General features: G+C 51.2%; 11 protein-coding genes across 11 annotated transcripts; 6 read left to right on the plus strand and 5 right to left on the minus strand.

The window, feature by feature from the left end:
• The first annotated feature begins 262 nt into the window (after positions 1 to 262).
• BJX67DRAFT_115559 (nucleoside deaminase) lies at positions 263 to 1,479 on the plus strand. The gene is made up of 6 exons (XM_071024371.1): positions 263 to 470; positions 524 to 603; positions 652 to 756; positions 866 to 1,074; positions 1,129 to 1,226; positions 1,281 to 1,479. Exons 2-6 carry the CDS (start codon positions 529 to 531, stop codon positions 1,349 to 1,351), a joined length of 558 nt encoding a protein of 185 aa, XP_070885786.1. The 5' UTR covers positions 263 to 470; positions 524 to 528; the 3' UTR covers positions 1,352 to 1,479.
• A 78-nt stretch (positions 1,480 to 1,557) lies between these two features.
• BJX67DRAFT_381445 (putative NADH-ubiquinone oxidoreductase 21 kDa subunit) lies at positions 1,558 to 2,411 on the minus strand (the record flags this gene model as incomplete). Its single annotated transcript, XM_071033022.1, has 5 exons — positions 1,558 to 1,641; positions 1,699 to 1,901; positions 1,971 to 2,176; positions 2,267 to 2,283; positions 2,352 to 2,411. The coding sequence occupies 5 exons, from the start codon at positions 2,409 to 2,411 to the stop codon at positions 1,558 to 1,560; spliced, it is 570 nt and encodes a 189-aa protein (XP_070885787.1).
• A 71-nt stretch (positions 2,412 to 2,482) lies between these two features.
• On the plus strand, positions 2,483 to 4,260 carry BJX67DRAFT_354082 (Chromosome segregation in meiosis protein 3). Its single transcript, XM_071029178.1, has 3 exons — positions 2,483 to 3,382; positions 3,441 to 3,519; positions 3,605 to 4,260. The coding sequence occupies exons 1-3, from the start codon at positions 3,144 to 3,146 to the stop codon at positions 4,073 to 4,075; spliced, it is 789 nt and encodes a 262-aa protein (XP_070885788.1). The 5' UTR covers positions 2,483 to 3,143; the 3' UTR covers positions 4,076 to 4,260.
• Positions 4,261 to 4,283: 23 nt separating this feature from the next.
• On the minus strand, positions 4,284 to 6,481 carry BJX67DRAFT_115489 (regulator of chromosome condensation 1/beta-lactamase-inhibitor protein II). Its single transcript, XM_071024370.1, has 2 exons — positions 5,375 to 6,481; positions 4,284 to 5,317 (listed from the first exon to the last, which is right to left on the minus strand). The coding sequence occupies exons 1-2, from the start codon at positions 6,221 to 6,223 to the stop codon at positions 4,493 to 4,495; spliced, it is 1,674 nt and encodes a 557-aa protein (XP_070885789.1). The 5' UTR covers positions 6,224 to 6,481; the 3' UTR covers positions 4,284 to 4,492.
• Positions 6,482 to 7,026: 545 nt separating this feature from the next.
• On the minus strand, positions 7,027 to 8,871 carry BJX67DRAFT_372257 (RibD family protein; the record flags this gene model as incomplete). Its single annotated transcript, XM_071031220.1, has 1 exon — positions 7,027 to 8,871. The coding sequence occupies one exon, from the start codon at positions 8,869 to 8,871 to the stop codon at positions 7,027 to 7,029; it is 1,845 nt and encodes a 614-aa protein (XP_070885790.1).
• A 467-nt stretch (positions 8,872 to 9,338) lies between these two features.
• On the minus strand, positions 9,339 to 13,118 carry nic96 (linker nucleoporin NIC96). Its single transcript, XM_071029179.1, has 6 exons — positions 12,972 to 13,118; positions 12,388 to 12,901; positions 11,678 to 12,320; positions 10,645 to 11,626; positions 9,847 to 10,592; positions 9,339 to 9,777 (listed from the first exon to the last, which is right to left on the minus strand). The coding sequence occupies exons 2-6, from the start codon at positions 12,840 to 12,842 to the stop codon at positions 9,451 to 9,453; spliced, it is 3,153 nt and encodes a 1,050-aa protein (XP_070885791.1). The 5' UTR covers positions 12,843 to 12,901; positions 12,972 to 13,118; the 3' UTR covers positions 9,339 to 9,450.
• A 28-nt stretch (positions 13,119 to 13,146) lies between these two features.
• On the plus strand, positions 13,147 to 14,013 carry BJX67DRAFT_116378 (cytochrome c oxidase assembly protein COX16). Its single transcript, XM_071024376.1, has 2 exons — positions 13,147 to 13,635; positions 13,717 to 14,013. The coding sequence occupies exons 1-2, from the start codon at positions 13,312 to 13,314 to the stop codon at positions 13,795 to 13,797; spliced, it is 405 nt and encodes a 134-aa protein (XP_070885792.1). The 5' UTR covers positions 13,147 to 13,311; the 3' UTR covers positions 13,798 to 14,013.
• A 693-nt stretch (positions 14,014 to 14,706) lies between these two features.
• On the plus strand, positions 14,707 to 15,689 carry BJX67DRAFT_116495 (uncharacterized protein). The gene is made up of 2 exons (XM_071024378.1): positions 14,707 to 15,581; positions 15,634 to 15,689. The coding sequence occupies exon 1, from the start codon at positions 14,903 to 14,905 to the stop codon at positions 15,389 to 15,391; it is 489 nt and encodes a 162-aa protein (XP_070885793.1). The 5' UTR covers positions 14,707 to 14,902; the 3' UTR covers positions 15,392 to 15,581; positions 15,634 to 15,689.
• BJX67DRAFT_372260 (uncharacterized protein) lies at positions 15,443 to 19,762 on the plus strand (the record flags this gene model as incomplete). Its single annotated transcript, XM_071031221.1, has 6 exons — positions 15,443 to 16,433; positions 16,464 to 16,605; positions 16,636 to 16,846; positions 16,895 to 17,148; positions 18,256 to 18,872; positions 18,966 to 19,762. The coding sequence occupies 6 exons, from the start codon at positions 15,443 to 15,445 to the stop codon at positions 19,760 to 19,762; spliced, it is 3,012 nt and encodes a 1,003-aa protein (XP_070885794.1).
• A 172-nt stretch (positions 19,763 to 19,934) lies between these two features.
• Positions 19,935 to 21,097, minus strand: BJX67DRAFT_116690 (uncharacterized protein). Its single transcript, XM_071024381.1, has 3 exons — positions 20,413 to 21,097; positions 20,194 to 20,342; positions 19,935 to 20,021 (listed from the first exon to the last, which is right to left on the minus strand). The coding sequence occupies exons 1-2, from the start codon at positions 20,937 to 20,939 to the stop codon at positions 20,279 to 20,281; spliced, it is 591 nt and encodes a 196-aa protein (XP_070885795.1). The 5' UTR covers positions 20,940 to 21,097; the 3' UTR covers positions 19,935 to 20,021; positions 20,194 to 20,278.
• Positions 21,098 to 21,581: 484 nt separating this feature from the next.
• On the plus strand, positions 21,582 to 24,142 carry BJX67DRAFT_116620 (FGGY-family carbohydrate kinase). Its single transcript, XM_071024380.1, has 4 exons — positions 21,582 to 21,795; positions 21,848 to 22,111; positions 22,191 to 22,751; positions 22,834 to 24,142. Exons 2-4 carry the CDS (start codon positions 21,893 to 21,895, stop codon positions 23,890 to 23,892), a joined length of 1,839 nt encoding a protein of 612 aa, XP_070885796.1. The 5' UTR covers positions 21,582 to 21,795; positions 21,848 to 21,892; the 3' UTR covers positions 23,893 to 24,142.
• Positions 24,143 to 24,315: the final 173 nt, after the last annotated feature.

Below are 24,315 nucleotides of genomic sequence, written 5' to 3' on the forward strand. Positions count from 1 at the left end.
CCGGTAATACCAATACAAATGCGGAGGGCCAAAGCTGGCGCGCGGTGGAACGCTTTCGAGCCTCGAACTTCAAGTTGGCATCGAAAACATAAGTGATGGGTAATATTGAGTACCGCAAGGAACTGACTATCAGTTTTGGTCTCACAACCAGATATTCAAAGAAGGTATATGGAAGGAGGCAAGCACATGTCCAGGTCGTAGTAGTAGAGCTGTCGTCAACAAAGTGCTGGGTGCGGAGTAATCTCAAGATTCACTAGCGTTCTTCTTGGTAATTCCCGGGGTGCTCCAGCTCTGGGCGTTGACGAAGAGAAGAATCTCGTCGAACATTTAGTGGTTCTTGCCTAAAATTTAGTGTGCATCCTTCTTTCTCCTGCTTTGCTCCCATACGTCCTCGAGACATATTATGGGTAGTCTGTGAATCACATTGCTGCTTTTTTTGGCTCGTGACTCGGAATTTCTGGCGACTTCAAGTTGGTGCACGCAAAACTGTAACGGTTCAACTTCGGTGGCTGACCAACTCTGGGGGATATGCGGGGGGCCGTGCTAACTATGGAGCGCGGAACTGTCGAACAGTTGTACTTCATGGAACAGGCCTTTGAGATGGTACGTTCTCCCACCCTCGGACCGGACGAGCGGTTCATCATTGTGTAGGCAAGAACAGCACTCGACATGGGTGAGACACCTGTGGGTTGTGTACTGGTGTATGAGGGCAAGATAGTTGGCCATGGAATGAACGACACCAACAGGTCTATGAACGTATGTCTCTCATAAGCTTTCCAGAGCGCATGGTGGACGCAAAGCAGGACATTCTCAGTGCCTTTCGCGGCCGTTCTAGTGAAACACGAATCTAACGCGATATGACAAGGGAACAAGACACGCAGAATTCCTCGCAATCCAGGAGATGCTTCAGAGCTATCCAAGATCAGCACTCCGGTCAACAGATCTGTACGTGACAGTCGAGCCATGCGTTATGTGTGCTGCGGCCCTACGTCAGTACAGAATACGGAGCGTGTACTTTGGCTGTGGGAATGAGAGATTTGGAGGAACCGGAAGCATCCTTTCCCTACATTCTGAGTTTGTTCCCCTCTCGTCACGAAGTGTTGTGCGCTCGAAACTGAGTTGGTTTAGTCCCGCGATTGATCCGCCTTATCCCGTGTATGGTGGGCTGCAGCGCAAGGAGGCTATCATGCTATTAAGGCGCTTTTATATTCAGGAGAATAAGAAGGGTATGTTCTGGGACTACCCTAGTTACTACTGAAGCCAGCTGTTGACCCCGGTAGCGCCGAAGCCTCGTCCAAAAAAACATCGAGAACTCAATACCAAATTCGACGACGCTACCAGTAGCATTTGAACAAGTGACAGGATGAAAGAAACAATTTGACTCCGGTTCGAGCTAAGGACGACTCTAAATGACCATATAACTATACATTTCTGTCTGCGCCGCCTGAACACGGGTGGTGAGAGTTGTATGGTTCTTGAAATAAGCATACAGCCCCACGGCACATAGAACGTCGGTATGAACAAATACTTGATTCCTCGGCGTGACTAATCCAGGCTTCAGGAAGATCCAAGTTTAGACGCACGTTCTGCCTCAAGCTCCCTTTCGGCTTGCTGGTAGTATTTGGCTGTATCGACGCCATGCTTTGACAATAATCAGCTTGCTAAGACTAGAAAGGAGGAGCCAAACAGAGAACTTACTCTGTCATGGTTGACGATGTTAAACCATGGAATAACATGGGACCAGAGTTGGGAATAGCGCGAATTTTGAGCAGCTACTCCCTGCAAATATGGGGAGACTTGGGAGGCGCCATACAGAGGTTCACCCTTCTTAACCTTGTCAACCATTTCCCTCATATCCATCTCAACCTCCCTCCTGTTCTCCGTGAATCCATAGAAACGGTCTGAGAAAGGATAAGCCGGTTACACCCTGAAGAGAACACAGCAAATCGGGTTTCGGGGCCAGTGCATACTGCAAGATCTCTGATAGAGTATTTGTACACCTCCAATAAGGCCAATGGCCGTTGCCAGGCGCATGACTGGTGCAAAGCCGCCCCTGCCTACGTGAGACGGGCTTACCCTCTCCATAACCCAGAATGCAAGCGGAGAGACCGCACCCATCCCAGCAGCTACTGCGTAATCAGAAGGCCGGGCGTATCCGAAAACTCGTCGAACATGTCTAGAATGAAAAGACACATCAATATCCTGGTCATAATTGATTTTCTGGCAGTTTCTGTTTTATTGAAGAGGCTATCAGGGAGGTCCGTACGGGTCAGAGTCGATGAGCTACAAGTCAACGTTAGCAATACCACCCACATAGGATGTCGCTTAGCAATTCCAAAGTATAATCGCACCGGATAGTCGGTTCTTGCTTGCTTTGGTGGTATGACCGCAGACTTATTATCAGCAGCCATTGTGCAGAAGCTGGGAATTATGAGTGACGGCGACAATTGGGTGTCCAAGATTGGGACGGGGTTGAATTTGGAGACAAAAGGTTGTGCCAAGCTCTGATTTCCTAATTAATACTAGTGCGACTTATCCCTTCATCTCGGAAAGGTGTATCCATTGTGTATCCATGTGAAGTGACTGAGCCCCAGGCATACGTTTTCTTATTTTACCCCTCACTCTGCTCTTCAGATACCTGAGTTCAAGGAATTTTTGAGATTTTGGGATCAGACGGTCATGGGCAACCCCAAGAGCTCTGTTAGTACTATAGATGGAACTTTCAAAGTGAAATGCAGTACGGCTCTGACGGGAAGGCGGTTGCGCTGACGCCATCTTCACCAAATCGTCGGAGTCGTCCAACTCCATCGTTGTGGACGAACGACGGTCACCTCAAGTTGAGTCTTTGAACTCCTAAAGCCCGGGAAACCCTCAAGCACAGGCAAAGACAAAGGTGGGGAGCATCAGGATGAGGTTGAGAATCCGATTCGTGCCATTGGCTGCGCCTGCCATAAACGCGTCCCCAGCCCCGACGCGTCCTCACCCATTCTGGTTAATGATATCGGATCCATGTCATTCTGGCCATGAATGCCCTCAGTGCAGGAACTCCGAGGAACGTTTAGGCGGGTTCTGACGGAGGACGACGCTCTCCTTCTCTTTCTCACCAAGAATTGCCCCAAGCTGAATCCATTGCAATCTCACTGATGGCGAATGAACACGGCCGAACGGCGGCGGCGGCGCCATATTCCGACTATGTTGATGATTTGTTCGACTACGATGTCGGCCTCGATGGCATCCTCGAAGAAATCAACACGAACAAAGGCACTCCGAATTTGCCCAAGCAAACAACACCGCCAGATAACTCAGGAGTAGTCCTGGGCCTTGATGAAGAGGTTAAGGTCTCAAAAAGAAGACAGCCTGTTGCTAAACTGGATGAAGATAGGTCAGTTAGGATACACCGAACAAAAGCTCCGCTCGGCGCTCTAACTTCCTGCTACAAGACTCCTCACACAGGCTGGAATTCCGAAGCTACGCCGCTCAGCTAAGAAAAACCTCAAGTTTAAGGGGAAAGGGCACGAGGTTTGTCGACCGACGTTTTTGCCCCAAGCGACAATCTAAGCCTGGATTTGCCGCGAAGCTAACTGACCCGACCCATTGCGAATAGTTCTCCGATTTAGCTCGTCTACTCAACTTCTACCAGCTATGGCTTGATGACCTATTTCCTCGGGCAAAATTTGCTGATGGTCTGGCTATGATAGAAAGACTCGGCCATACTAAACGCCTCCAGACGATGCGACGAGCATGGATAGATGACGACAAGCCGAAGCCTGGGGATAATGATACCCTCGATCCTCTGGAAACAAGCCCTAATGGTAACAACGCCACGAGCTACGATAAATCAGGACCGGATATAACACTACCGACGGATCGGATGGATGCCGGCCCATCCCACGGGCGCTCACGATTACCTAAACAATTAGGCGATATGGACGAATACTTGTTCATACCTGATGACCGTGATCAGCAGGGGACGGCTGACGCCCGTGGCACTGTGCGGGAAGATGACGACTTTGACGAACTGGACGCTCTCTTAAGAGAACACGAAGGCGATTCAAGTGGCGGGAACACCGTCTAGAAGCTTGGAGTGCATGACGCTTTTGAGAATGAAAGTCACTGTGATGAGCTTAAAGCGATGGAAAATTGAGGTATGCTCGACGAGGTACCCCCTTAGTAGTTAAGAAGTGGAGTTATCAAACCCACCGAAACTAAACCCAACACATACGACGCGCACGTCTACTCCTGGGTGAAACGGAGAAATTAAGCATTCATTAATCTAGACCCGCGTATATTAGAACCATATCCGTGTGCAAAATTAAGAGTACAGGTACATCCAGTCCTAAATTCCTACTCGGAGACCACGGTCCTCAGATAGCCGGCGTAATCCCTATCGGCCACAAAGTTTCCGCAGATTAGCCCCGTATTAACACGGGGCGAAGAACAGCCTGATAGATCCATCTTCAACCTTACAGCTGATCTGTTGTTGTGATACGGATCAGGGTGTCACGGGCTCTGTAAACACAGAGAACTGGCCACCGGCACCAGCTCCATTAAGCTTCTTACCCCGAACAGCCGTGTTCTCAATAACAGTCGCCACCTCAACATCGTCCTGCGTGCCTTGGCCAGTCTGGTAGGTAGCAGAAAAACCCCAAGACCAAGGACGGCCATCGTCACCAATGGCAATTGAATGATCAGAGCCTGCAGCAACAGCCTTTGCTTTGATGCCGGGGACGGGCGTTGGCTCGATTAGGATACGAGGACGGCCGCGCTCGTCTTTGATGACCGACTCACCGGCGAGGGAGTCAATCTTTAGGCCTGTCTGAAAGCCATCTAGTCGACCCCAGACGAGGCATTGGCCGTCGTCGGTAACAGCCAGGGAGTGGTGAGCGCCGCCGCAAATCTGGATGACGTTCTTTCCGGATAGAGCGTCCACGACGGTGGGGTGGACAATAGCGGCCTCACTATCGCCCGCGTACTCGCGGATGCCAGTCTCGCCAAAGCTGTTTAGGCCCCATGCGTAGACTTTGCCAGACTGGTGCACGGCGAAGGAGTGAAAAGCGCCAGCGCCAACATGAACGATACCCTTTGGAAGCCCAAATTCTCGAGGCTGAAGTCCATTTAGCTTGTTCCGCTCAATGATACGGCGACCCAGTTGATTTTGCTGGCCAGATCCCCATGAGAAAACGGTCCCTTTATAATTTAGGGCGAGGACGTGGTTATCTCCGCACACCAGATGTTTTATCTTCTTCAACGCCGGAAGTAGAGTCGGAACAGCCTGGACCCGGGTGCTGGCGTCGAATCCTAGAATACCATCGTTGCTCTTAGAGAGCTGTTGTTAGCTAGTATGTCAACAATGTCAATACGGGAAGAGACTTACACGGAATGTTCCCCAGCCATACACCTGACCCTCATCAGTCAGGGCAAAACTTGAGCTGTCACCCGCGGCCACTTCGACAAAGACTGTACCCTCCGGAAACACATCAGACGGAATGGCAGTTGGGGTTGCCTCGTAAGGGTTGAGATCGGCTCCGCCATCTGAGTCCGAATCCGAATCTGAGTCACCTTTATTGGCGTCCATGTCTTTGTAGCCACCATCCCAGGCTGTGTCCCGCCCAAGGGCGCCTTGGTCGTTTACACCCCATGTGATGATCTTATTGTCATGCGTCAGTGCGACGCAATGCATACCACCGACGGCCACCTGCACGACGCCCACAGTCTCTGCTGGCAGATGGGGATTCAAACGGGGGCGCTTCACATCGATAGCGTTCTTCGCAGTTCCCAAGCCAAGTTCACCAGCGCTGCCTTCGCCGCAAACGTAGACATTCAGTCTGGCGGTCGGGGCCTGGTTAATGACCACCTTCGCCTTCGGCTTTGGTTTCGGCTTCGGGGCGGGGGGTTTGGCGACACGAGCACGCTTCACTGTCCGGCGAGGCTCGCTCTCATCGGCAGCTTCAGCTCTACGCTTTTTGGCAGGCTGAGCGGGCGCGGCTTTTGTCTTTTTTGTGTCATCTGTGTCTTCTGCTTTGGTCGCCTTGTGCGTCGCGGCAGATTTCGTCGCAGTATTTGTGACAGCTTTTGTTGCGGGCTTCTTGGTAATAGTCGCAGTGCGTCCCCGGGCCGTGGTCTTTGTCGTGGCAGACTTTGTGTTGGTGGTGGTACCAGCAGCAGTCCTTTTGGTAGCTGGAGTCGACCGCGCTGCGGCCTTGGTCGCGCCTTTCGGAGGCATTGGTGAATCCCGAGACTTGGTAGAGGCAAATGAAGAGTGAAATCGAGAGTGGGAAGAGAAGAGTAGATGAATTGTCAGTAATTGGAAGTCAGAGAAGGAGGAAGCGGAGGTGACTCGAGAAAGAAGAGGAAGAGAGGACAAAGGAGGAGCGAAACAAAAAAAAGAGGCCGCCGGGCATTATTGTTGTGGTGCTATTCTTGCCGGAGTGTTGTTGCCTCCCGCGAATCACGCGCCGAGCTCTGGCCGTGAAATCCCAGGGTTCCAGCTCAGCTTCAGCTTGAATACCTGACGTACTGCTGCATTAAATTGTTTTTGCCCGTGTCTCTGAAATTTAGGTATTGTCTGTCTGGGATTCAAAGGATGTTGACAGCTACTATGGTTGCATGATCAACCGAGGACAGCCAGTGCTGCCTCCTCCCGTCCTTCTCTCTCGGCTCTCTCTGACATCCTTCGGCGCGACCTGGACGAGTCAATCGCTGAGTCCTCTTTCAATGCTGACTTTTTCGTGCCTCTTGCGATGACGCCAGCTTTCAGGGCGCACTGTCATGTTGTTGTAGACTTTCTTTGCGCTCCTCCTGACGGCACAAAGGAATGCACCATCCTATGCGCGTCCAGCCACAACAGAAAGGAACACCGGTCTTTCAGCAGGTTGACTCGACTGGTTTCCAATTTCCATGAACTTTCTGATTCCTTCCTTGCCCAATTCGGAAGCTACCGGCACCCCGGGCGAACACTGCGTTCCCATTATTGAGAGCTGGATTCTGATGCTGTAAACCATGTCGCAACCTGCTCCAATTGTCGGCCTATCGCGAATCCGTGTTCGATGCGTTCGACTCGAGCGGGGAGGGATTTGAGGGAGGCAAAGGAGGAGGTTTGCGGATCTTCCCACACATGATCACATTCTGTCCCATCGGTACCCATTTCACGTCTCGAGGATTGAGCGCCGCGTTGGGCTTGCCCTGCGCATCGCGCTTCGAATCTGGGCTCACCCCAACGCCCCCAGAGCCCAGATACGTTGGCGCAATGGTCACAATGATCGAGTCAACAAACTCACTATATTCGGGATTCAAAAGCTCGCTCAGAACCCTTCCTCCCCCTTCAATCATTACACTCTTGATGCCTTCTGATGCAAGAGCTCGTAGAATAGGCTCCCAGCGGAGCCGCCAATTCTGGTGATATTCCATGATACGAAGGAAATCGCCTCCGTAGCCCTTCAGCATCATCAGCGCCTGAGGGTGGACCTGAGCCCCCGGAGATACAACTACCCAAGGGGCTCTACCTTTCCCCTCAACTGCCGTCCGTAACATCCTACAGTCGGGATGAACCGGCCACCGTCCCATAGGATCGATTACCACGGGTCGCGGCTGCCACATCCTCCCAAGGCCACCATAACCACCGGCACCTTGCAGCCTGCAGTTTAATCCCGGGTTATCAGCAAGAACAGTTCCAACCCCAATTAAAATCGCATCATGGCGAGACCGTAGGTAATGTGTCATCAGCTTGGCCTCGGGCCCCGAGAGCACCGTTTGCATACCTGGAAGGAGGGAGATTTTCGAATCCATAGACGAGGCATAAGATAGCGTGACATGGGGAAATTCACGTTTCCCGCAGTTTTTGGGCAGGTAAGGCTCTAAGAAATCCAAAGGAAATTGAGGAAAGGGGAGAGTGTCTGGTGGTAAGGGCGGAAGTGTACTGGGCGGCGGAGCTGCCGAGTCGGATGGGGGCGCGCTATCACCACTCTCTGTTACCCGAGTCCTCACAATTCCATGGCCTTTTTGATATTCGTAACCTTCGTGGGGTACGAGTTTCACTTCTGGGTTCTGCAGCCTCCACTTCGCAGACACATTCCGGACGTCCGTAACTGTACAGAACTTGCCCCCTGCCTCAATGAGCTTTTCAGGCTCCTCCCGAAATTTTGTATAGATGGAAGAAGGTAGATATCCCTTGCTCGCCTCCCTTCTGGCGAATTCCATCAGCCCTGAATTTCGTTTCACCTTGTCGATATAGTCGAGATCGTGTGAGTGTTCGCGACTGCTTCCGGGAGTTCTAGCGATAGTGACGGTCGAGTACGCCCCTTCAAATCTGATAACTTTGATCTGAAAGTTACAGAGCCCGCCCTCACGGACCCTTTTCTTCCGGGGGCGCTTCCCCTCTGGTAGGGGCCGCGTATCCGAGCTACGGTGGGTTGGGCGTCTCAAACGGCACATATAGTAGTCAGTCGTGCAATGTCCCTCCTTGCTAGAGTTCGACCTCTGTTTAACCCATACGTTATCGATAAATGGCCAATAGGTTTCGAATTCCTGCAAGCTTATCTCAATAGGTTCCCTGCATTCGAACATGACTTGACGAATCTTGGCGAGATTTGGCGGGTTGTCAATGAGCTCGTAGGCTGCCGGTTCACCTGCTTGGGTCGCGTCAATCGCACCGTCACCACTATCATCGAGCGAAACCCCGGACGACGCCCTGTTCGGCGCATTCGATCGGTCCTCCGTCATAGGCGGGCTTGACCCTTCAGCGGCACCCCTCTCACTCCTATCTTCGGCAATGTCATCAATATTCAGTCGTCGCGACCGGGCTTGTACTTGGCTCTCTTCGGACGAATTATGCGCTGTTGGGCCAGCTATGTTATTATCGGGCGTGGTGTCCATCCTGCGTCCTGATTGAGCGCCCGCCTCCATGATGCGCGTTGAACCTCCATCGTGGAAGAACCCTGCTTTGTCACTAGGTGAGGCGGATCTAGGGCTTCCTTCCGACACGCCAGAAGCGTCATGGTCCATGTCGAGCAGGCCGATGGGTCGTGGTCAAAAAGAAGCCCAGGTCGCATACGGAGGAGCACTGGCGCATCCAATGTCTTCAATGCATTTTTCGGGTTAGGCACTTTCGACGTTGGCGGTATAGTTTATATGCGAGATGAATAATATAGGTGCATCAATAACACTGCGCCTGGGAGTCCATGAATGTGCTGTTCACGGCATCCAGCGAAATTCTGCGAGACGGTCCAAGCCTGAGTTGTGCTCGAGCTTCACCGACCCGCCAAACCTTGGCGCGCCTCGAGCTTGCGCGGAAAAAATCCGCACCCTTGAGACTCAAGTCATTCGACAGCTCAACCCAGACATTTATCAAAGCAGAACAGTTGATTTCTACCAGTATGAAGAACTTGAATATACCCGACGTGTACAGACGCATCCAACTACGCAGCAACCCTACCAAGATGTTCTAACGTTCACTCAATATGCGCCAATGTCCGCTCCGGCACGAGCAAGAGTTTCGTAAACTCTGGGCGGCAGCTTGTACTTGATCATTCCTGAGAAAATCATCAAATCCTTCGCCATGACCAAAAGCTCCTCCGAAAGACCCTGCCTCATCTCATTCTCGTACAGCCCAGAGTTCAGCCGTTCCCGCTCACGCGCGATGCATGTGATGCTCCAGATTATCACATGGCCTACATTGCTGGAGATGAGAGATGGAAAGGCTGAAAACGCTTGAGCGGCGCTTCGAATGTATGGGACGGAGCCCCTCGCCCGCAGTGGCAGAATTCCCAGTCCATTCACGGTCTAAAGAGGAGTGTTAGGTCGGAAGCGAGAATTAGGAGCAAATGAGTAAATGGTGGGGTTGAGACTCACGTCCAGCGCTGCCGTCCACTTCCCTCCTTCTACCTCTGATTTAGCCTCCATCATTCGGAGCAACAGCCCACACGCATCGCGGTTCGCTTGACGGATCCGCTGGTAGTACAACGCGTTCTGGTTGTAGAGTCCGATCATGTTCTTTGCTAAAACGACCGGGTCTTCCACGGTTGTCAGGCTCAGGCTAGTTCCACGGTCTGCGGAGGTTGCCGATTCCGAGTTTGGCCCGTCATGTGGTAGGCTGGTGCGAGGTCGCAAGGGCTGCAACTTTAGCGTCGGGCTTCCCAGGGGAACAGCCACCGAATCGGACAACGTTCTGCTGATGATATCAATGACACGGTCATAGTCTTCGGCAAGATGATACAGGAGGACGGAGTCTGTTATCAAGCCCTTGTCTTCAGCAACGGCGGCTGCTTGCACGGTTATCGTCTTCAGAAACTCTTCCTGGTCAACTAGCTTGATCAAGCTTATGCGCTGCTCGATTAGGCCCTTGATCCTGGTACCGTCAGAGCGGATGTCGCCGAGTAACTTTGCAAAATCTCTTGTTTCCAAGATGTATTCCCGCAGCGCTTCATGACAAACAGACGACTGGGATTTCCCCAAAGCACCCGGAAGGTCAGCGTTGAGACAGAGCAGTGAGAAGTAATCGATTGCGGCTTCGACATATGCGGTACGGAACTCCTTCGTGTACTGAGTGATGAGATAACCGAAATTGATCTGCGGATATTGCTTCACCGTGAAAGACACTGTCTCCATTAGCAAGCGAAGTGACGAGATATACCAAACAATGCCACTTACGAATCTCTTCACCAGAGGTATAGAAATCGGAGACCCGCAGAAGACCGTAGTAGACCAATGCGACTGCGAAGTGTACAGCACTAACAGGCGCATATGATCCAAGATATGAGACAGCTTGCTCGAACATGCCACCAAGAATCTGAAGGAGAAAGAAGGTTCCGTAACCACCAGGCCCGTCTTGGCCCTTACCAAATACTCGCTGCCCTATTTCGGTAATGTCTGTCTGGATGTCTTCCAGCCCGAAAACATCGCCCGCAACCTCTTCCGCTCGATCGTCCTCCCTCGCTAGACTGAACTGCAACCACATCCAGTCCTCCACGCTCTGGTTGAAGCCGTCTAGGCGCCTGCGCCCAAGGTCACAGCGCCCAATGATTTTGTAACATGCCATCCGATAAGGATCGATCGTATTATCAGGAGCGTTGCGCGACCGTTGCTGGTATTCACCATTGATCCTTTGTTGCATGTCCCTAGGCAATCGCTTACTCTGAGCATATGTTGTCATATATGTCACGAACTTATGGTCCAACGATCGGAACCCTGGATCCTCCGTAACGTATTCTGCCGCCTCGGTTATAAAACCGCAGCGGAGAAGATAAAAGATGAGGATCCAGCAATAATCATCGCCTACCATCTGCAGCTCCGTACCATCCGGCGCGAGGTCTCTCCTGGCGCCCCTGAGACGTATGTAGGCGCGAATTTTGTTAACTACAGTGGGGATTCCACCAAGCTGCGCCTCACGTGGATTTTTGGCTATTGCTCCCTCGACCTCATCGTAGAATGATTTTTCGAGAAACTTTCTTGAGCCGTCAACGATTCGCTTCCTTAAATTTATCGCCTGTTGGGAGCTTGGCGTTTCATTGAGATACTCTTCCGAGAACTGGCGCTCCTTGACTGCGCCGGGTGTCGGGAGGTCCGCGGCATCTGGGGACTCGCCGACAATGCTTATCAGAGCTCTATAGGCGCCGAAAAGCTGCCGAGGGACCTGAGTAGATTAGCACGTAAAAAACCATTATCGCGCGATATAATGACTCACGTCGCCGCCAGCGTGTTTCTCAACATCAGAAAACTCGTGGAGAATTGGGAAGTTGCGTCCTTTGAGCCGCGTAGAATTCAATGACTGGACCTTATCCGCATAGTAGCCCATCTTTTCGCGCAAAAATCGAATATCCAACGTCTGAGAACCGGAGCCATCGGTGCGCTCCATAGGATCGTCAAAAAGTTGATAGCTTGGCTTCCCTGTCCCAGGAGTTCCTATGACCGACTTCTCCAAGCCAGAGCGTCCGAACACGCTCCTGCGAGAGGCACCAGAAGGACCATATGTGGAGGTCGACCCAAATTGATGGGGTTGTCTTGTTGAGCGGCCGAACGATGCCCCGGAATCATCCTCCTTCTGCGACAGCCCGAAGTGCTTGAATATTCTGTGACGCTGATCCTCCCAGTCTAGATCTACCTTCTCTTCCAGAAAGGAGTCAAAATCCCTCTGAGCTCGAGCAAGGCTCTCTGCTATCATAACCTGACGGCCACGTTGCTGAAGATTCTTCAAATACTTTTGATTGTCCGGATCAAAAGTGTCTTGTTCCTTGGATGGGAGCTGTGTCGAAACTTGTGGCTCTAAGGCTTTAAGATCACGCAAAGTATGCCCCGGAGATACCCCTGAAGCCGCAAGCAGATAATGGCTGTCAGACGGACAGTAAGCTAGGGACCAAAAATTGAAACTAAAAAAGTAAGATGGCAAGGACTTACGCTTTACTACTTGACATATGGGAATCCTTTAAGCCGCCAGCGCCGAGTTCCCTCGCCTTTCGGCGAATATCATCAAGGCCTAGCTGAAGATTGGGCATTTCCTCAAAATTACCATTCTGGGCAACGGCGGAAAGTGGTCGCTTTTTACCTCGCTCCAACAGACTGTTGAAGAAGGCAGGTTGTGCCGCCTGGGAGCGGGACTGTATGGGCTGCGTTGTGCTAGTATTCGATTGACCTGGCCCAAAAATTGATGACTGGGCAGGCTGTTGTTGGTGTTGCGTCTGTCCGCCAAAGATAGAGGTGGCTGTCGGCGCCTGTGTTGTTGTAGTGTTGCTAAAGATGCTGGTGGGATTCGATGGAGAGAATATGCTCGACGGCTGCGCTGGCTGCTGCGCCGGTTGTGCGGTAGCCCCAAAGCCACTACCACCAAATATAGAGCTCGACGTGAAGGACATTTGGGAATTTGGGCTCAGTCGTCACTTTGCTGCTCAACCTTGCAAGTTAGCTCAAGCTTCTGCTGACACCGACATTAGCCTCATCACTCAAAACAGACGAGGCGATCAATTGGCATGCCGCGTACTCACCTTAGAGTAGAAGTAGCGAGAGCTGGGTTATCGGAAGGGGGGTTCTGCACTCGAGATCGCTCGCCCACTGCCTGGTTTTTATTGTTTATGAAGAGCTTCCACGGATGGCGGAGTACGTTTCCTGATCGGGATTCCCGGAATTTCTATCTGCCGGATCTTCTCTGCACAGTATGCTCTCCTCCACAGCGATGATTACTTTCCACACCCCAGGCATTCTACACCCCAAGCGCAGAAGAGTACTTCCCTGGCACTAGACGAAGTTCGAATACTGAGACGGTTCTCGATTGACACCCTACGATTCTCGAATATATTGGATTGAGACCAAGTGTCCTCCGGGACAATGCCCGCGTTTCAAGCCAAAACTTTCCGAAGGGCGACCACAGTCTCCTCCTCACTCGGGGAAAAGATTGGCGAGGCGTATCGCTCCAGGCTTCCAAAGCATCCGTTTTTGTTCTTTGGGTTGCCTTTCGTTATGATTATCGTGGCTGGATCGTTTGCTTTGACTCCAGCTGCTGCTTTAAGGTACGAGAGGTATGATCGCAAAGTGAAACACCTCAGTCAAGAGGAGGCAATGGATCTAGGCCTGAAAGGGCCCGATGGGGAGGAAGGAATAAAAAGGAACCCACGGAGGAGGATTATAGGTGATGATAGAGAGGAGTATTATGTATGGTGTCACATTCTCATTCGACCCTGTCTTCTATACCCTGCCCGTTTCACTCAACGACTAACTCAGGTGTTTTAACAGAGGCTTATGGCTAAAGATTTGGACAATTGGGAACAGAAGCGAGTTCAAAGATTCAAGGGCGAGCCCGACGGCAAACTATAAACTATGTGTGGGAATTCCCAGTACGCGACATATTGTCCAGTGCAAGAGTCCCCACACCCTTTTGACGTTGTGGCCGAAATACTAGTAACGGCGCCAGTTCAAGAATCAATTTTCCGATACGGCCAGCCTATACCCTCCTGCGTCCTGGCCGAGAGAGTGTCGTCCCGTTGAGCTGCGTGAATACTCAATTATTGGTTACGGCATCGATTGATCAATTGATCAGGTCAAAAAGTCTGGAGCATGTCTTGCGTGTAGGTATCTCGCTTTACCTCCAAAGGAATATCTTGCATTCCTCTGATCCGTTAAAGGTTGCTCAAGTATTTCTCGCCCAGCGTGGGAGGTCAGATAGGTCGTGCCCCCACCACCTCGCATAGCAGCTTCGACGACAGAAAGCGAGGAATATCTTTCGCTATGAAATAAGTTACGAATACCATAATATCTAGTCTTTAGTCACTCTACGAGGTTCTTTGGTCAGACTGAAGAGATCATCAACGGACCCGTATGCTGTGCCATCCATTCCCCCACACCTCTACCAAGAGCGCCCTTTCCGTCTCCTCGCTACAAGGGTTCAGAGCCAAACAACAACATGAGTTCTTCTCCGCTGAACTCCCCCGGGGGAGGGGGTTCCTGCGGTATGCGCCTCCCTTCAAGCCCAGGAAGACCTCAGCAGACCCGATTGCGCAGCTTTCAGTCAAGTTCATGTAGCACATCATATCCGATTCGAAGCCAATTTCCCACGCCCAACGGAGCAGAAGGAGATCGTATATCCCCACACAGGAGGTTCCCGTGCTAGGGCAGTATTATAAATCAGATGTGTTCCTTCACAGTGTTTTCGATGGTATGGCGACGCAAATTATTCGCGTGGTAGAGGGGGGGAAATAATGATTCTGAGAAAGACAGCCACTCCTTCCCGGATTTACCGAACTCAAGTGGCACGATTCGTGTGATCCTGCGATCCAGACGAGCCGAACCCACAAAGGCTTGCCACCGACCACCCATAACGTCATTCCCAACGATCAACATCACGCACGCCCCCTCGTTTTCCTTTCCACAGACTCTCATTTGCTTGAAGCAACTTGAGCAATACACCTGTGGGTCGAGAAAGATGCACCTTACTAGTCAAATATGTTCCCCCACTGTACTTCTTCCCACACCATTGGCTCAGGAACTCGACTGGATCTGGAGCTTCTTATGTGAGACTTGCGGCGGAAGCGACGATTCGCTGTGGAGGCCAGGACTGCCACGGAAGGCATTCCATCCTCATTTTATCACTTTGAGCGTCCTCCTCGCCCATGCCGCCACACTGCGCTCTCTAGAACCACCTCACACCCGGAAATTGACCTCAAATAACTTGTCGAACTTTACCGAGCCAACTCCTTCGAATTTACACCGTACCCGCGCGATTTCTCGGCTGAGGGTCACGACGCCGTTCCCGAATCCCCTCAATGAGCCTTTTACCCAACGAGTGGATTCTATCAGAAACCCTACGCTTTGTCACCAAATCTCCTTGTCCTCCTATTCGTCCTCTCTTTTCTTAAGATCACCACCGGCTTCGAGATGGCAACCCAGTTGGACTGATCTGTATCCGATATAGTTATTGGGGGCGAGATTACAATTCTCTGCCCGCGGGAAGGTCGTGTCTGCAATGACTGGTCCAAGGTCACCAACGTCGCCGTGGCCCCAGGAACCCCAGGCCCTGGCTATTACCGGTCCTTCGAGCCCGACGACATTTTTTCCGTTGTCCGACTCCCGTCCGTCTTCTTTCAACAAATCGAGTCTGCGAGGTGAAGCACCAGAACTGCCAGACTCCAATTATTTCTCATTCAGTTTAGGAAGCCCGGGCAACTACCTCAAGAAGCGAAACCAACTTTCACATATCCATTCAACCGATAGCCCGGAAGAGCAACTCACATCCGGGAGAGATGTGGCTGGAGAGCAACTTGTCCCCCTTGAAGTACGGCCGGGAAGCGAATGCTCCTCCGCGGTCTGTAGGCTTTCTTTGAACCGTTCGCGAGTGAGAGAGGATCCAGATTCGAGTGCTTCAAGATGCGTGATAACACAGGCGGCGGAGACAAATGGTAGACCAGTTTCAATCGAACACTGCGCTGAGCTTCTTGTATCGTTCGCGAATGACGTGATGCTTCTGGATGTGCGCCCGTACGCACATTTTTCTAAAGGAAATATCAAGGGATCTCTAAACCTCTGTATTCCAACGACCCTTCTAAGGCGCCCTTCGTTCGATACGAAGAAACTGGCGAATACCTTCACCGACGAAGCGGACAGAAAGAATTTTGCGCGTTGGAAGCAATACCGCTATATCATCGTCTACGATGCCTCCACCGTTAGCATGAAAGATGCCACGCCTCTCGCTAATCTTCTGAAGAAGTTCTCAGTTGAAGGTTGGAAGGGTGATGGTTTGATTTTGATGGGAGGATATAGGGCGTTTTCGATTAAGTTCCCCGAACTTACACAGCAGCAACAGCAGGCACTCAGTTCTCAGACAAAAGAATCTTCTCACATGCAAATCGAGCTCCCACAGTCAGCACCTGTTGCTGGTGGATGCAACATCCCCGAATCCTCCAATATCGCAATTCCTTTCTTTGGGAACATCCGCCAACACATGGATCTTCTTGATGGTGTTGGACAAATTGCTCTGAAGCATCCAGGATCCCTATCTGAATCGAAAAGGAGGTCCCTCCCTCCTTGGCTGCGCCAAGTATCAGACCCTACTGATCAAGGCCGGATTGCTGCTTTGAGATTTTTGGATATTGAAAAAGCAGAGCTGGAGCGCATGAAACAGGCATTGTCGTACGATCAGAATAGCGATCCATGTCCAAGTCGGCCTTCCACTAAGACATTCCGTGTTGCCGGAATCGAAAAAGGTACGAAAAACAGGTATAATGACATCTACCCTTACGATCATACACGAGTGAGACTCCATGATATACCTCACGGTGGCTGTGACTACGTAAATGCAAGCTATATGAAAGCGGAGTATAGCGATCGATATTATATTGCGACACAAGCCCCTGTACCAGATACTTTTGATGTGAGTATTCCCACATTTTAGGAAGACTTAGACTGATTGATGACGCAGGATTTCTGGCGAGTCGTATGGGAACAAGACGTTCGGCTCGTAGTGTCTTTGACCGCTGAGGTCGAAAGAGGGCAGGTCAAATGCCATCCGTATTGGAAATCTGGTACCTATGGGCCACTCCACGTCAACAACTTCTCTAAGAAATACATTCCCATGGAGTCGGCAGCTTTACAGCAAGTCGGTTCAAGAGCGCCAGTAGAACCAGCTGGAAATTCATCCATCGTTGTCCGACATTTTGGGCTATCTCACTCAGAGTTTCCTTTCGAACCCCTCCGGGAAGTTACCCAACTTCAATACCCCGATTGGCCGGATTTTGGTACCACATCTCAGCCAAGGCATCTTCTGCAGCTCGTCGAGCAATGCGATAAGGTTCGGGCCGCGGCAGCAAACGCTGCGCCAGGCAACCCCAGACGGCCAGTTTTAGTGCATTGCAGCGCAGGATGCGGCCGCACTGGCACTTTCTGTACAGTTGACACGGTTCTGGATGTCCTGAAGCGACACCGTACCCGGGAGCATGAAGGACAGTCTGCTGAACAATGGATTGAGGGCGGACGATTAGACCTTGTTGCAAAAACAGTGGCTGAGTTTCGCATGCAAAGGCCTAGTATGGTGCAGAATCTTGGCCAATTTGTACTTTGCTACGAAAGCATCCTCGAGTGGGCCGCAGACCAAGCATCCGAGAGTCCAAGATAGCAAGAACAACTTGCCATCCTTACCAGTATATTGCTTGAACGTGGACAGACAAGTGCATTTGCAAGGTGTTTGGTGTTATTCCTTTCAGGTATATCTAGACCTTTATCAGAATTAATGCTCAATGAAGTCCACGTGAAGACACATGAAAACACAATAGGACATCGAAAGCAAGGAGAACAATCCAGGCAAGCACTCCAGCGCTTGTCAAAGTGAGTGTTGATGCCTTTGTACGAGTAGAGAACTTTTAGACTTGAGTGACCATACAAATTGCAGCTCTTCCGAGAAGGAAAACCAAGAGCCCGATTCGGAGCCAGGCAGCCACGCGATTTGGTCCTGGTGCCTCGACCAGGAGGAAGACCGTATTAAATACTCAACCGCGACCCACGACATACTATCCCGCTTGGGAAGCCGTGGATGTTGCCACTCGCTCTTATACCTTCGCTTGACGCTGGTGCCATAAGAACTGTTCACCTGTGAATCAGTACCATGCTTCTGGACCTCCCTCCAGAGCTTATTCAACTTGTCTTGCTGCAGTGCACCACCCCCGCATTTCTCCAGATATCCTACACTTGTCGCGCTCTCTATGCGATTGCTTCCAGCGGTCGAGAGGCTCTCGTTTCTCATCTACGCCGAACCCCAGGCCCACCACTGGATGTTGTCTCTCTCAGCACGAGTGATCTCTTTCTGTTACTGAAAAGGCGCGCAGTCAGGCAATTGTGCGACAGCCAATTCAATACAAGTTGCCAAACTTTTACTTTCGGAGATAAATCCCCAAACATCAAAGCATCGTCACTCGCCTTGCGTGGGAATGAGACTCTTGCCTTCACCACGTACCGAAACCAGAAAGTTGTGCAAATTCTTCGAGCTAGACAAGGGCAGATTGCGCTCCTCGCCGAAATAAGGCTTCCCTGGAATCAGTCGGGGTCTGCGGAGATCCTGAAGACTGCATTTGACGGGCGTGATCGAGTATATATACTCCACCGTTTTACCCCTGATATAGAGGAACCCGATCCTGATGCGGAGCATCCATTCGTTAAACGGGCGAGGGAGTCTGGTGATTATGAGACGGCGGTTTATCTCTCTTGCCATTCCCTCGAATTCCCGGACGGCCAAGTGAACGTGACTGCATTTCGTGAGCGTGCGGGCTTTGAGCCATCAGCTTTGGCTGTGGCTAGCGATGGTTCATTCGCCATCTCCTGGTACCATCGTACATTTCCGATTCACACAGTGATATTCTACACTGTTGAAAATGGGTCAGAATATGAGATTGGGCATAATCTCGTCGGTAAGTAAAACCGTACCTTGACTGCCATACCCTCCTCTTCCAATGGTTGTGAGTGAAATATTCCTGGAGTTGTCGCGTACTGATACCCACAAGGATTTCTCCATACAACTCGTCAACTCCACAAATGGTATGACAACATGCGAGGGCCTTTAGTTACAGGGATTGCTTTCAACGACAGATCAACCCAATTACTATATTACTACCAGGCGAAATCGTTGTACGCATCCTTCCAAAAAATTGATCGCGTAGGGCCCCCAACCCTTTACGAGAACTCCAATCCTGTTCACTTCACAACCAACCTCAGCCTTCTTTTCTCGATTGGGATTCCTTTCTTTGGGACACACGAGACCCTTAATCGTAACGGACTTGAAGTCTGTCAATGGAAGTATCTTTCTATCGGCATTGCTACGCATCGAGAAGAAAATTGGACTGTTGCTTGTCTCCTGAGATCGGAGGCAACTTGTCGGGCTAGCAACTGTGGGCATCATCTGAACCTTGAACGTGGCCGGCGCCTGATGGATTGGGTCGTCGTGGCACGCCTCTGGGGTTTCCGGGACTCGACCAACTCACTGGGCTGTAAAGTCGCCACCTCGAAACGGGGAACCCGGATTGCCGTCGCAAACTGGGGCGTCATCTATGTATGGGCACTGGAACCCGAAGCTCTAATTGATAAGGATTCCCAGGAATACTATCACCCATCCTGGAGGTCGTCAAGAACTGGACTGATTGAGCTGCATCCTATTGTCCTGAATCTCGATGCAGTCTGCTTCCAACTTCAATTTACAGATCAAGAGAACGAGCTGATCGCAATCACGGACAGGGGGATTATGCTGTGGGATCTCACGCCGTTTAGGAGAGGTTGTAGATCTTGCCAGCAACTGACGGTTTGAAGGGTCATATAAAAGCTGCAGGGCCTAGCATCTTCTTGATTGGGAAGAAAGAACCACATGTGTTGTGAGAGGTTTTTGCTCCTTGGAATCGCGCTCGGAGTTGGTGGATAGCGTCTCCTTTGTCCAGGAATTATTGAAATAGAAAATTCCGATCTTTGAAGTCGACATGGTTGATGAGGCGTAGACCACCACGGGGTTCACGTTCCCGACGCCAGTAGAAATTACGCAATCCACACTATCGGGGCTGTACGAGTGTGGCCTTATTGAGTATCTATTAGTGTGACCGTTGGACCCGAGAACCATCATACGGCCGTCACAAAAAAAAAAGGACACCGCAAGTTGCCGACCTATGGAGTTTTAGGCACCAAGAGATACGACATTTCCTAGCCCGCACAACGGTCGGAAACAAGTTGAATGGTTTCGCTGCTTACAGAAGTCCATGCACAAAAGTATTCAGCCTTTCACTGAGAGGTCCAGCAAGAGGACTGACGAGGCCCACGACATCTATCTAGGCGCTCATTGCTGTTCTCCACCACCCGACATGGCGAGGAATGTAAGTATGAGGAAGACCCACCAGTACCTATTTGTTTTGAATGAATTAGACCAAGCATACGTAAACGAGGCCCGGAGGGTATCAAGGAGGTACTCACTTCTGGAACAATGTCTTTTCAGGAAGTTCCTCTGGGTTTTTGCCATCTGGGCCAACGACAATCGGGCGATTGAGCTGAGGACGGGGACCTAGCTCATTGGCCACAAGTTCAACGAGTAATTGATCGGAGGAAGGGGAATTAGATGTAGGCTCCGAGGCCAGAGAGACATGGTAGACCTCGTCGGAAGAACTGATGTGAAGGCGGAGTGTCGGTTTCTGCGTATTCCCCCAAACCGCGGAAGGGGACGTCAGGGTTCCTACCCATTGTTTTGGGTTTGTTGGTGTTGCGAGATAGAAGCCCACGCGGACTAGATTCTGAGGTACCTCCGCGGCACTGGGAGGCGAATAGTCGACTAATTCTGACTTCAGGGACGCTGGGTCGTATGTGACGTGGGCGAGCACTGAGGGCTCAGGCTTCGTGACGGGCCAGTAGAGGATCTCGAGTGGACGGGAGTCAGAGGCGATAGCGGTGGTAGAGAGGAAGAGGAGGGAGAGAAGGATAAAAAGGGAAGTATAAAACAGGCTCATCGCGGAGGAGGTGTGGTGATAATTCGATCTTTGAGGGTAGTGAGGTCTGGAGCGACTCCGATCCGCAGGTTGGGTGCCTTCGACCGACTTGACTAATCGGGAATAGCGGGGTCACGATGCGCAGTCAAGGCTCGCTCGAGACGAGGGCGGGCGATTCTTCCTCAAAGATCCCCAGCAATCTGCGCTCTTTTCGGCTCTGGAGTTTGGAGCTGTGGAGCATTATTGGAGCACTAAGGTCCGGTCTTGCATCAGCTGACACTCGTTGCGATTTGGCCTGTTCTCACCGGCTCCAACTTGAGAATTTTCATTGCGGTCATGCGGAGCAAAGTACATGTCCGAATGTGCTGGACACGAATTCTGGCTGCTTCCAACCACCGTTGTAAGGGCACGTTGTATACTAGAAGCTCGGAGGGCCTCTCATCTACAGGATTTATACAGAGCATGAACGTTAAGGGAATAACCGCCCAAAATGGGGTGGGAGTAACAAGGTCCTTTCGTCTCCGTCACCCCGCGGTCCTCCAGGTTGATCTCCAAGCAGAGATAGGCATCGAACGCTGGTGGCTGTAAGCAAAGGGACCAAACATTCAATGCATTCGTCAATGATGGACGACGATGGACGACGGTTTGCTTGTCCCGTAAATTAATAATATTTCTTCTCTGGCTCTCCGAAAACCCCACGATTGAAGGTGGCCTCTGTTGCGTCCTCAACTGTCCTGCCTGCAGGAAAAGTACATAACACAGCTGAGTGCGCGTTGGCTCTTGCCACTCCCCTTCGTTCCTTCTTGTTCACTCATCAGAGCTCGCTAAATTTCTCTGACTCTGAATCCATTCATTGCTTTCCCTCCCCTTGGCCGTGGTGAGCTTCATACATCCCAAACCGGTTCACTGTTTGCTAATAATAAGGGTAGAGTTTCTGGGATAGAGTTTCACTTGCGCTCTGTTATTGTTTGATTATGGCCTCAAACCCCCTTCCTTTCCACCATCCCGCCCGCAAGGCTTCCAGACAAGCCTCGAGAGACCCACGCGATGACATCCTCCTCCAGGTCGATCACTACATCGGTATCGATGTCGGAACTGGCAGCGCCCGTGCATGTATTATAGATAGCAAAGGAGATATTGTCGGACTGGCCTCCGAGAATATCGGTCTCTGGCAGCCTCAGACTGGGTACTATGTACGTCAATCGCTATAGTAGACACTACCGAAGCCCCTGCGACTAAACCCGACACTATACTAATGCAAACCGAACCTAGGAACAATCAACGACTGATATCTGGCGCTGCATCTGTGTTGCGGTCCAGCGCGCAATCAGCCAACATAATATTGACCCTGAAACCGTGCGGGGAATCGGTTTTGATGCAACTTGCTCCTTGGCTGTCTTTTCCAACGTGACTGACGAACCGGTTTCTGTGACGGGGCCCAACTTCGACTCTGACCGCAATGTGATACTCTGGCTCGACCATCGGCCCGTGGAGGAAACCGAGAAAATCAATGCCACCAATCATAACCTACTACGTTATGTGGGTGGAAAGATGTCCGTTGAAATGGAGATCCCAAAGGTCTTGTGGCTGAAAAACAACATGTCTAAAGAACTCTTCGACCAGTGCAAGTTCTTCGATTTGGCCGACGCTTTGACCCACATTGCCACCGGAAACGAAAAGAGGAGCTACTGCAGCGTCGTCTGCAAGCAGGGATTTGTCCCAGTTGGCGTAGACGGCAGCGTGAAAGGCTGGCAGGAAGATTTCTTGGCACAAATCGGCCTGCAGGACCTAGCAGAGGATAATTTCAAGCGCATGGGGGGAGTCGACGGGGTGGTGAGCCTTTTTTTTATGCCCCTTGAGTCATTTTTCGACCATAACGGGTCTTACGGTCGCTGGAAACTAACCGCTACTCCAGAATGGAGACTACCTTAGTGCAGGCGAGCTCGTTGGTACATTGTGCGAGAAGGCAGCTTCTGAACTAGGATTACCCCCAGGAATAGCCATTGGCAGCGGCGTTATCGATGCATATGCCGGTTGGATTGGCACAGTGGGCGCCAAAGTCGAGCTGGAATCAGAGCAATTGAGCTTGGACGTAGCGAAGAATGACAAGACGCAGGCATTTTCTCGCCTTGCGGCCGTCGCCGGAACCTCGACCTGCCACCTCGCGATGTCCCCAGACCCAGTATTTGTGTCTGGAGTCTGGGGCCCCTACCGTGACACCATAATACCCGGATACTGGATGACTGAGGGCGGACAGTCCGCGACCGGAGAGCTGCTCAAACATATAATTGAGACGCACCCAGCTTATAATCAGGCGGTTTCAGTTGCGGAGTCCTACAATATCAATATCTACGAGTATCTGAATGAGCATCTGAGGGAGATGGTTGAGGAACGACAAGCCCCATGCATCTCCTACCTCGCGCGTCATTTCTTCTTCTACGGTGACCTATGGGGCAACCGCTCTCCGATTGCCGATAGTAGTATGGCCGGATCGGTTATCGGTCTCTCGAGCGATCAATCAGTTGAGGGTCTATCCATCTACTATTATGCGACTCTCGAGTTCATTGCTTTGCAAACCCGTCAGATTGTTGAGACCATGAATACAGCGGGCCATAACATCACCTCTATTTTCATGTCGGGTTCGCAATGCCAGAATGAAATCTTGGTCAGTCTGATTGCATCAGCTTGCAGCATGCCCGTTCTCATCCCTCGGTATATCCACGCCGCTGTCTGTCACGGTGCAGCGATGCTCGGAGCCAAGGCCGCCAGTGCTGACGCTGAAGGCAAAACGGAGGATCTATGGAGCATCATGGATCGGATGAGCAAACCGGGAAGGAAGGTTGTTCCAACGGACGATGAGAGCGAGAAGGCCCTACTCGCGGCCAAATACAAGGTCTTCCTCGAGCAATGCCAGAAGCAGCAAGAGTATCGGGCGTTGGTTGATGATGTCGTGGGGTCGTGGAAGTCGACTTAGGAATAGCACTACTGATCTTTTCTAGTCTCTGCTGCCTGCCCGCCTATTATGATAAGCAATCAGGATACGAAAAATGTTACATTTCCTCCGTGAGGCCTCAGATCCGCTGATCCTAAGATGTTATTGATACATTATCTCAATCGGAAAATGAGCATTCGGGGGGCAAAAGGGTGTGAGATTTTTCATGGTGGATGCATTCTAGATACGTTTTGAGTAGTTAGCTAAAACTAATCAGGACAGCACGCTCTCGAGAAAGACGGCGCGCTTAGGACATCAAACCGACTGACGACCATGAAAATATACTTGTCAATTTCTTGACTTGATATGGCCATCAAAATTCACTTCCAAAATTATCCACATCTAAGTACAGAGAATCCATCCCTTTCATGCTCCACGCTCAAAAAGCGGCTTATTTGGGGTGAG

The sequence above is a fragment of the Aspergillus lucknowensis genome, assembly GCF_044049455.1.
Source record: "Aspergillus lucknowensis strain CBS 449.75 chromosome Unknown BJX67scaffold_22, whole genome shotgun sequence".
Lineage (NCBI taxonomy): Eukaryota > Fungi > Ascomycota > Eurotiomycetes > Eurotiales > Aspergillaceae > Aspergillus > Aspergillus lucknowensis.

Excerpts from the sequence above, each read along its gene's own strand:
- nic96 (XM_071029179.1), bottom strand. The coding sequence starts at position 12,842 with ATGTCCTTCACGTCGAGCTCTATATTTGGTGGTAGTGGCTTTGGGGCT. Across the intron at positions 12,321-12,387 it reads CATATGTCAAGTAGTAAAGC|CCATTATCTGCTTGCGGCTT; the intron begins GTAAGTCCTTGC and ends TCCGTCTGACAG. Across the intron at positions 10,593-10,644 it reads TACCTCTGGTGAAGAGATTC|TGTCTTTCACGGTGAAGCAA; the intron begins GTAAGTGGCATT and ends TAATGGAGACAG.
- BJX67DRAFT_354082 (XM_071029178.1), top strand. The coding sequence starts at position 3,144 with ATGGCGAATGAACACGGCCGAACGGCGGCGGCGGCGCCATATTCCGAC. Across the intron at positions 3,383-3,440 it reads GCTAAACTGGATGAAGATAG|ACTCCTCACACAGGCTGGAA; the intron begins GTCAGTTAGGAT and ends TCCTGCTACAAG. Across the intron at positions 3,520-3,604 it reads TTAAGGGGAAAGGGCACGAG|TTCTCCGATTTAGCTCGTCT; the intron begins GTTTGTCGACCG and ends CATTGCGAATAG.
- BJX67DRAFT_116495 (XM_071024378.1), top strand. The coding sequence starts at position 14,903 with ATGCACCTTACTAGTCAAATATGTTCCCCCACTGTACTTCTTCCCACA.
- BJX67DRAFT_115559 (XM_071024371.1), top strand. The coding sequence starts at position 529 with ATGCGGGGGGCCGTGCTAACTATGGAGCGCGGAACTGTCGAACAGTTG. Across the intron at positions 604-651 it reads TGGAACAGGCCTTTGAGATG|GCAAGAACAGCACTCGACAT; the intron begins GTACGTTCTCCC and ends ATCATTGTGTAG. Across the intron at positions 757-865 it reads ACACCAACAGGTCTATGAAC|GGAACAAGACACGCAGAATT; the intron begins GTATGTCTCTCA and ends CGATATGACAAG.
- BJX67DRAFT_116378 (XM_071024376.1), top strand. The coding sequence starts at position 13,312 with ATGCCCGCGTTTCAAGCCAAAACTTTCCGAAGGGCGACCACAGTCTCC. Across the intron at positions 13,636-13,716 it reads ATGATAGAGAGGAGTATTAT|AGGCTTATGGCTAAAGATTT; the intron begins GTATGGTGTCAC and ends GTGTTTTAACAG.
- BJX67DRAFT_116620 (XM_071024380.1), top strand. The coding sequence starts at position 21,893 with ATGGCCTCAAACCCCCTTCCTTTCCACCATCCCGCCCGCAAGGCTTCC. Across the intron at positions 22,112-22,190 it reads AGCCTCAGACTGGGTACTAT|GAACAATCAACGACTGATAT; the intron begins GTACGTCAATCG and ends AACCGAACCTAG. Across the intron at positions 22,752-22,833 it reads TGGGGGGAGTCGACGGGGTG|AATGGAGACTACCTTAGTGC; the intron begins GTGAGCCTTTTT and ends CCGCTACTCCAG.
- BJX67DRAFT_115489 (XM_071024370.1), bottom strand. The coding sequence starts at position 6,223 with ATGCCTCCGAAAGGCGCGACCAAGGCCGCAGCGCGGTCGACTCCAGCT. Across the intron at positions 5,318-5,374 it reads ATGGCTGGGGAACATTCCGT|AGCAACGATGGTATTCTAGG; the intron begins GTAAGTCTCTTC and ends CAGCTCTCTAAG.
- BJX67DRAFT_116690 (XM_071024381.1), bottom strand. The coding sequence starts at position 20,939 with ATGAGCCTGTTTTATACTTCCCTTTTTATCCTTCTCTCCCTCCTCTTC. Across the intron at positions 20,343-20,412 it reads GAAAAGACATTGTTCCAGAA|GTACTGGTGGGTCTTCCTCA; the intron begins GTGAGTACCTCC and ends CAAAACAAATAG.